This window comes from Rutidosis leptorrhynchoides, chromosome 8 (genome assembly GCF_046630445.1).
Source record: "Rutidosis leptorrhynchoides isolate AG116_Rl617_1_P2 chromosome 8, CSIRO_AGI_Rlap_v1, whole genome shotgun sequence".
Classification (NCBI taxonomy): domain Eukaryota; kingdom Viridiplantae; phylum Streptophyta; class Magnoliopsida; order Asterales; family Asteraceae; genus Rutidosis; species Rutidosis leptorrhynchoides.
Window position 1 is genome coordinate 336,049,121 of NC_092340.1, and position 10,179 is coordinate 336,059,299.

The 10,179-nt window shown below is 32.3% G+C and overlaps 1 protein-coding gene across 1 annotated transcript; it reads right to left on the reverse strand.

Moving 5' to 3' along the window:
* Nucleotides 1-8,539: 8,539 nt before the first annotated feature.
* LOC139864530 (uncharacterized) lies at nucleotides 8,540-9,928 on the reverse strand. The gene has a single exon (XM_071853113.1). The coding sequence runs from the start codon at nucleotides 9,926-9,928 to the stop codon at nucleotides 8,540-8,542; it is 1,389 nt and encodes a 462-aa protein (XP_071709214.1).
* Between the last annotated feature and the right edge of the window lie 251 nt (nucleotides 9,929-10,179).

Consider the following 10,179-nt stretch of genomic DNA (forward strand, 5'->3'; position numbering starts at 1 on the left):
ATAGTATGGTGGTAAAGCTGAGAAAAGAGAAGGTTTGGAACTGGAAAACGGATTGAGCAGACCATGAAGGAGGCTGTGGACAAATCACAAAAATGAAATCTATCTTCAAAGAATACAAATGATTTAGTGTCTGCTGAAATCCTTCGCAAATACCTTGCTCCTTACTCTAAAACCTTTGCGGACAATATTCTTCATCATCATCTTATCTTAAATATTCTAAGATATCATCGTATCTTCCATTATAAATATCCTCCATATTTCTGAAGATATTTTTTTTATAACCATTCTTATCTGAAATCATTCATCTCTTCGCGCTATCTTTGTTACATCATAAAAGAAACTATTTTAGTTTCTAAAATCTAAAAAATTCGAAAAACAGATGTTTTAAAGTAATGTTGGGAATTGAAGCATGAGTTAGTATAATATAATGACACTTGATCAACGTGATTATATTACAGTAAGTCATGCTGAGTTTCTAATGGAACTTGATAAAGGTCCACAGATCCCACCCTCATCATAAACCATGTTACATAACTCTTTCATTCCATATAATCTCTAAATATATCAAGAAAATATATTTCTTGATGATTCGGTCTTTTCCGGATATTCTGGTAATTTGACAAGTCAGATTGTGCCATTACCGTTTCTTTCTTAGAACATTAACTATGTTTATCCAAAACTCCATAACTACGAATTCTGGACCATTACAAGAGATGCCTAATCGCAAGAAGAAGAAACGAAGGGACAAAGCTCCGAAATAGAAATTGGAGTATAAATCGCAGCAAATAAGAGGGAGTATTAACAGTGAATGACAATGATTATAGAAGACAGAAGTAGGGACATTGAAATATAAGGGGAGATATAAAGCCCGATAACAAACATGAAATTACAAACCGTGTATATCAATGCGTATAGCAATATAAAGACACGGGAGAATGAAAAACACTATAACCCCAAGGTAATAGTAGAAGAAAATAATCTCCTCTGGTGGTAGATGAAAAAGAAGAATGAAGGATACGATAGCCAAGAAAATATCAAGAATCAGAACTGGATTAAGCATTTTCACAATCTATTGGGATGTATGAAATAAGAAAGAAGATGTAGGAGTGGTGAAAGAAATGAAACGGAAGAGGTCAATTTATAGCGAAATATCAGACATAGCAATCAAGGCAGATTACGCATTTAATCAAAGAAAATCCTAATTTCCACAAATTCCGAAGAATCAAATCTTATATAGATTATGAAGATTTTCTATTCCTTAAATTCCGGAAATCAATCGTTAATACGTCAAAAGTTAAGATGAATCTCTATTCTCCACTTCACTTTATTACGACGGCTTCTCTCATACACTTCAAGTAATTGGATTGTTTTATCCATATTATTCAACGGTGATAAAACTCTATTTATTGACTCATATTCGTCCTAAAAACATTTTTATTGTTAGCCATGACAACCTCACTCAAATTTCGGGACGAAATTTCTTTAACGGGTAGGTACTGTGATGACCCAGAAATTTCTGACCAAATTTAAACTTTATCTTTAAATGATTTAACGTTTCCGACACGATAAGCAAAGTCTGTAAAACCGAATCTCAAAATTTTTGAACTATTCAAGTACCCTTCGGTTGTTCTCAATGATTCGCGAACCATTACATGTAAATAGATACATATGTATACTATAACTTGAAAACGTAATAAATTTTTAATTGTTTAATACCGTACATTAAACTTATTGGTTTAAATATTTATTTGAATATATATGATAAGTTGGAATATTAATTGTATGAATAACTTGCGACGTATATTTAAAACGAGTTTATGAATGTTGAAAATATATATTAACTTGGTCATAAAACGATTTGTTATTATATATATATATCAACAAATAGCGAGACAATGATTTATAGAAGTAAATGACCAAAACACTCGAAAGTTTAAGATACACTTTGAATGATATAGTTTATTGATAATTTAAGACTATATTTTGACAAAGGTACGAGTCACAAAACGTAAATTGCGAGTTTTCTAAGCGTACAAAAATGCGTTCGAGAAACCGAAACCGGGACATAAGTCGAGTGACAACGTACGGGTCATCGGAACGAAAATTACAAGTCAACTATGCACATGAATTTAATATAATATATAATTAATTATTTAAATTATATATATTATATATATTATATAATAATATGTCGACAAACAAGAAAACAAAAACATTTTGAGCTGGATCAGGCGGCCATGCGATCGCATGGCAAATACACTAAAAACCCATGCGATCGCATGGGCATCAGATTTCAAAAAGTTGCCTATAAAAGTCCAGTTTCTGCTCGAGTTCTTACACATATATTACTCCATGTGTAATATTATTATTATTTATTATTTATATTAATTATTATTATTATTATTATTATTATTATTATTATTATTATTATTATTATTATTATTATTATTATTATTATTATTATTATTATTATATTATTAAGATTATTATTATTATTATTATTAATCTTAATATTTTTAGTAATATTATACATAAAATACTACGACGAGGTCATGAGCTTGTCACTTTCAAAATGGTTTTTCGAGCGGGATAGAGCTAAGAAAATTATGAGTTATAGCTATGGAGGTTATGGGTATGATTTGGGGATTATGCTCGTAAAGTCAAACCTAGTGTTTATCATCTCCGTTACGTTTACGTACTTTTCTACAATATTGAATCTCAATATTGATACGTAAGCACTCATATTTTATCTTTTATATATTAATTGTGTATCCATGTCCAGTGCTTGAGTATATATATTTATACATGCTTGTATGCTAAATTTCGTCGTTAAACAGTTATAATGAATCACGAATTAAATACATATATTACTGGTAAAAGGTATATGATATACATGTTTTTGGAAAGCTGGCGACAAATCAATAACTTTTCATTTAGATATCGAATAGCTTCGATGAACGGATTAAAAGATATGATCAACTGAATTATGATTGACGTTAATTGAAATTGCTTTTGAATCTGCAATTAAGATATAAACAACTTGTTTACGAGATTGATAAAATGGATTTTTAAATATTACCAACCGAGTAACTGAAATCTTATATAAGGCAAGTCTCGTTTTATTGAACAATTGTCAAAACTGATTGTTTTATCATATTTTAAAGCCTTATAAAAACTATAGTTTAATTTTACAAGAATTGGAAAACTATGTGAAATATTAAAATGATTCGATTGCCATGATCATTCAACTATTGTATGGAGTCAGATTGACTTTTTGAAATAACTTTTGATAACTATTGTATGTCGATCTCGAGCATTAGGATTGTGATACACTATGACCTGACCTAGCTTGATAAACAATTATTGACCAACATATGTTCTCTAGGTTGAGATCTACGGTTATTTGGTAATCCGAGTTTCGGTCACATTTTGGTGAACGACTTTTTATGCGGCTAAGGTGAGTTTCATATGATCCCTTTTACTCCTTACATTTTTGGGCTGAGAATACATGCAAATGCTTTATTAACCGATATACAATATTTATATGCGGGAGTTTCATTTGCTCCCTTTTTAATTGCTTTTGCAATCTATATTTTTGGGCTGAGAATACATGCAAATGCTTTATTAACCGATATACAATATTTATATGCGGGAGTTTCATTTGCTCCCTTTTTAATTGCTTTTGCAATCTATATTTGGGCTGAGAATACATGCACTTTATTTTAAACGCAATGGATACAAGTACATACTAAATTCTACACCGAGTTTGAACCGAAAATCCCTTAGCTTTGGTAACTAGTAACTGCCGGTTATAAGAACTGGTGGGCGCGAGTAGTTATATATGGATCCATAGGGCTTGATATCCCCGTCCGAGCTAGAGCGCTAGCCTTTTAACGGACGTATGCTATTTGAGAAGCGTACACGTTGGTTTGCGTGTATTATTAAGATGATTATACAAAGGGTACAAATTATATATACGTTAAGTTTAGTTACCAGGGTGCTCAATTTCGTAGAATATTTTGATAAACGTTTCTGGATTAAACAACTGAAATCTTGTGATCCACCTTTATATACAGATTATGCGAAACACTAAAACTATGAACTCACCAACCTTTGTGTTGACACTTGTTAGCATGTTTATTCTCAGGTTCCTAGAAGTCTTTCGCTGTTTGCTTATATGTTAGACAAGCTATGTGCATGGAGTCTTACATGGCATATTTATCAAGGAAACGTTGCATTCACCAAATCATCACCATGTATCTTATTTTGACTGCATTGTCAATGGAAGTACTATTGTAAACTATTATTTACGGTGATTGTCTATATGTAGAAATCATCAGATGTCGAAAACCTTTGATTTAAATATTCATTTATGGTGTGCCTTTTCAAAAGAATGCAATGTTTACAAAACGTATCATATAGAGGTCAAATACCTCGCAATGAAATCGATGAATGACGTGTTCGTCCATATGGATTTGGAGCGATCGTCACATAAACTCACCGGCATTATCCAATTTCACCCTTTTAATAGTATAATCAGAGAAATGTGCTCTCAATTTAATAATTTGAACAAGAAATTTTACAAATGCAACATTTCGACTTGATAATAGACAAACATGAGACCATCTACTAGATGCGTCTATTAGGACCATGAAATATCTAAATGGTCCACATGGTGGATGAATTGGTCCACATATATCACCTTGAATTCTTTCAAGAAACATTGGTGATTCTTTCTCAACCTTAAGAGGTGATGGTCTTACTATCAATTTTCCAAGTGAGCATGATGTACATGGAATAAGTGCATCATGAGGGATCTTTTGATCCGTCAATGGATGTCCATGTGTATTTTGAATTTTTCTTTTCATCATTGTTGATCGTGGGTGGCCTAATCTTTCATGCCACAGATTGATCATTACAGGATCACATGCCTTTTCATTAACTACCATATGTGCTTCTGGTACATTTATATATGTATAATGTAAACCAGAACTAAGTCTTGGTAGTTTTTCAATCACATGATTCTTCTCAGTGATACTTAAGTATTTATCATTTTTTGTAGTTACTGACTGATAATCATATCCATTTTGGTATATGTCAGAGAAGCTTAACAAATTTTTTTTGACATGGGAGAAAATAAGGCATTCTTTATCAGAAAATTTGTACCATTTGGTAACATGAATTTTGCCTTTCCCATTCCTTTTATTAAATCCGCAGGACCTGATATAGTATGTACCGTTACTTCTGTTGCTTTAAAATCAGTGAAATATTTTTTAGATTTGAGTATAGTATGTGAGGTACCACTGTCTGCAATACAAAGATCCCCACCATTTGACTGATTTTGCACTCCAGTAGTGTACATCATGAACTTGATTAGTGACTTGTGCTTGCATAGATAAACCTTGATTATACGGAACACTTCGTGCTGATAACGTGTTATAATTCAGTAGGCTTATAACTACCTTTAGTGGGTTTGTTCTTGACTATAGGCTACTAATAAACTTAAAATAAGAGAGAGTAAAAGAATGGTGATATATGAAATATATTCCATGTGTGCATCTTATGCAAATTACATCCTTTGGTATTTATAATACAATAATTTGTCAGTCACATGTCTGTCTTTATCACAACAATCCATTCAATTTTTTTACACCACTATTTAGATTTTTTTATGCTGTACCATTTATATTTATTGGAAATTAATATTTTCAAACATGAATTTTATACATCCATCTATCCATCTATATGTATTAAAATACCCTAAAAATACGTCTTTAACAAAGTATGGAACTAACATGAAATTAGAGTGGAGGACATTTCTAAAAACTAACATGAAATTAGGGTGGATTTATCATAAAAAAGTTGAAAATATCAACATACTTATTTAAATAAGACACCACTAACTAGTTCGTATAACTATCGGACTAATGTATTTTAGAAATTACAATTTTATAATATGAACCAAGTTTTTTTTTTTTTTAATGACAAGGCTTCAAAGTGTAATTAGTATAGATTCATTACAAGAAAAATGGTCATTTGTAAAAAAAATTTAATGACGACTTATTATTTATTCAATAATAATGCTATTTAGTTATCATTAAAAAGTCATTCTAAAATTTTGATCACTATAGGATATTATTAGCCAAAATGGTCACTATAGTGACCATCCTTAATATTTTGGTCTATAATAATATTTTGTGATGAATTTATAGTGACGAGAAGTGACCAACCTATTTTGATCACTAACTCGATTTAAAGATCAATTTAGTATTACTAGTAACTAATAAATCTATCACTAAAGTTCATTTTTCTTGAATATGAGTCCCCTTTGAAAATTTCTAACCATAACCGTAGCAAATTAATAAAATATTTAAAAGTAGTCCGTTTGAAAACCCTTACAATTTCGATATGCCCACATCCCACCCATTTTTAGACATTCGCAACAAAAAGATGTAGAGTACAATACAACTGGGTTAGTAGTGCATGGTTTAATACAGACGGTATACGAATCACTCGCTGTTTATTCAATATTACTTTGAATTTTCATATGATGCCAAAACAAGAAACAAAGTATTAAATGATAGCTGGTACATAGGTCGACCAATTTAATCACCACTTGTCCACTATCCAATTTCTTATCATCATTGGGAGACTCAAGTTTATCAATCTATGGCTGCTCAACGCTCATCTCACCTCCATCATCCTGCATATACATACGTTTATTATATATTTTTTTTTGGAAAAGCCAGCAATTTTTCATTGATAAATGAAAAGAGTACAAAACTAATACTTTCAGAACCAACCTAAAAAGGCATCAACGACTGAGAAGACTCGACTAAAATTACATGAATATTACGACTATTACAATAAAATTTTAACATGACTGGGGATCCAGACATATATATTAGCCTTTGTCATCTAATACGAAGGGTCTTGTAATCCAAGTGAGCCACTTCACCTTTGATGAACAATTTGCAATCCACTCAAAACTTTTCACATACGTTTCTTATATACATATGTCCAACAAATATGTGTTTTTTTGTAGGAGTAACATTTTTATCCCACATATGTATAGTCTATATTTATCGTCTTGTAAACCTATATTAAGCATTATTGTACTTTTGTACAAGTGCAGATTTTTTTTTTTTTTTTACTAGCGTTATCCTTTTTTTAGCAGGCGAAAGAGTTGAATTAAAGGGGTATCATAACTCAATGGTCAAATTTAGATACGTTGACAAACTGGTTTTCTATTCACATATATATATACGGATATACCACCCATGCTTCAGTTGAATAATGATAATGATAATGATTATCATTGAAACTTAAAAGTCAAAGATATAGAGAAACAAAAATTCACAAGTTAGTTTCTGGGTTTCTATCTATATTCTATATCCACAAAATCCTATGAAAACTTAATGGAATGGGGCAATCATTAAGATTAGGGGGAGACTGTACGTTGGATATTGACCGCTACCTTAAGTTGCTTTGATTAAGATTGGACACAACAGGTAGCACATGTTGGATATTTTTTGTCCACATGGTCCCTTAAGACTGTACGTTGGATATCTTTTGTTACATTACAAATGGTCTTTTAAAGTTTGGGCGGAGTATATTTCTTGGTGGTTTGTGTTTTGGGTTCTTCCGGGTTCAATTGAAGAATTCTCGTTTGATTGGTTCTTTAACATGGGCATCAAAGCTTCAAAGTTTTTGGAAGTCAATTGGTTCCGCTTCAATTTGGGCTATTTGGTTAGCTCGTAACGACTTCATACTCAATGGTAAAGTCACGTGTAGTTCGGCGTTAATTCGTAGCTTCAAGTTAAGCCGTTCCTTAAGGCTTCCAATCACAACTTTTGCAATGGCGTCCACTCGTATTTATGGGATCACAACCCATATTTTTATATTTTTATGTTTTTTCAATATATAATTTCAATTTTCGTCAATTTAGACCGAGCATGTCTCCGTCATTGTAACTTGTATTGCATCTTCATTGTTTTGATGAAGATCTTTCCATTTATTACAATTCAATTTTTCGCCGTAAAAAAAAAAAAATCACGTCCACGTTAATTTCCCCCCCCCCCCCCAAATTAACGAAATAGTGAATACTGTTAAAAGGAATTTCATCAAAGAATGAGACAGAGAATACCAGTATAGGCTCCTAGCTAAAAAACTAAACTCGAAACAACGAGCAATGAACTATCTACGAACGAGCTCATTCATATTGTAATTGTAAGAATGCTCACAACCATGACAGAATGTCTTCCAGTACTAACCAACCATTCAGCACCACATCAGCACCTCCATCTCACTTCCTTCCCAGGACTAAACTCAGGACTAAACACTTCCAACAAAAACACTCCTCCTTCCATTTTTTTATTTTCTTTTTGAATTATTTTATATTATCAAATAATTACAATTATTTAAATAAAACTAAACTTTTATTAAAAATTAAAAAACATTACAATAATTAAAATAAAAAGTACATTAAAATAAAAATACAATTAAAATTAAAAATACATTAAAACATTAATTAAAAGACCTATTCTTCATCGTCGTCTTCTTGATCTTCTTCTTGATCTTCTTCATCCTCGTCATCGGGAATGTGTGAAGGTCCGGCGTCATCTTGGTTGTTTGGATTTCTTGTGGGATCATGTCGTATGCGATAATTTGGTGGAAGATTATGTATGTGTTCTACAAGCATATGTTTTAGTAGTTGATGAATGCCCCCATCTCTTATTTCCGCGTCCACTCGCATATGCGCTTCAACCCTTTCTTGGAATGATCTCGGTGGTCGTCGAACCGGACAATAATTCTCCTCGAGTCCACAAAATGCACGGCCGTTGTCCTCGGTTATCATATTATTTAATATGACACATGATAACAAAATCCTTCTAATTTTGCGGATATAATACGATCGTGCCGGACGTTGAACAATTTGCCATCGACCTTGTAGTATTCCAAATGCTCGTTCAATATCTTTTCTTGACGATTCTTGATACCTTTTGAATTTTTTTTGTTTCGAGTCTATCGGATTTTTGAACGACTTAACTATTGTAGACCATTCCGGGTAAATTCCATTCGCCAAATAATAACCTTTAGCAAACGTACATCCGTTAACCGTATACGTACATGGTGGTGCTTCACCGGCTAATAACTCACTAAACAAGTCGGATTGATTTAGCACGTTGATATCATTGTTTGATCCGGAAGTTCCAAAAAACGCGTGCCAAAACCATCCATCGTACGATGCTACCGCTTCAAACATAATTGACGGGTAACCATGGTCACCTCGTATATAATGACCCTTCCAACGTGCCGGACAATTTCTCCATGTCCAATGCATACAATCAATACTTCCTAACATCCCCGGAAAACCATATATTTGAGCATGTTTAGTGGTCAAACGTTGCACATCTTGTGCAGTTGGCCGTCTCAAATATTCGGGACCGTACAAGTGAAAAATACATTTGCAAAAATTGTTTAAACAATCATATGAGGTTTGTTCACCCATATGCAAATACTCATCAAAAACATCGGCCGAAGCAGCATAAGCTAGTTGACGTATGGCGGATGTTACTTTTTGAACAATATTAAAACCAAGTAATCCGGTAGCATCACGTTTTTGAATAAAATAAGTAAAATATTTAGGTACCGGAGTTTGAGAAAAGTTCAATATACCTTGACATATACGAAGAAATAGAGGTTTGTTCATTCGATAACGATTAAGAAAATAATCGTCCGGAAATGTGGGATTGTCGGAGAAATAATCATTCCATAAAGCCAATGCACGACCCTGACGATCTCTATGCAAATATCTTCTAGGTGCCCGTGGTATTTGTTCTACTTCTTCGTTATCACTTAATTCATCTAGCGCGTCAATTACTTCGAGTGCTCGATTCGTAGTCGTATTTCTGGTCGATAATACCATATTTACGTCGGAATCGGAACTCATATTGTTTATTTGAGTATAAAAATGATGAAATGGGTAGAAAATATGAAATGAGAGTGTATGTTTGTGTATGTAAAAATATTAAGGTTTGGTGTGTATATATAGTGTAAAAAAGAAAAAAAGAAAAAAGAAAAAAGAAAAAAGAAAAAAGAAAAAATTGAAATCTATCCGTTGAAACTAGCCGTTGCCCATTAAATTAGATTTTTTTTTCTCACCCGTTAACTTCGTCC

Excerpts from the sequence above, each read along its gene's own strand:
- LOC139864530 (XM_071853113.1), bottom strand. The coding sequence starts at position 9,928 with ATGGTATTATCGACCAGAAATACGACTACGAATCGAGCACTCGAAGTA.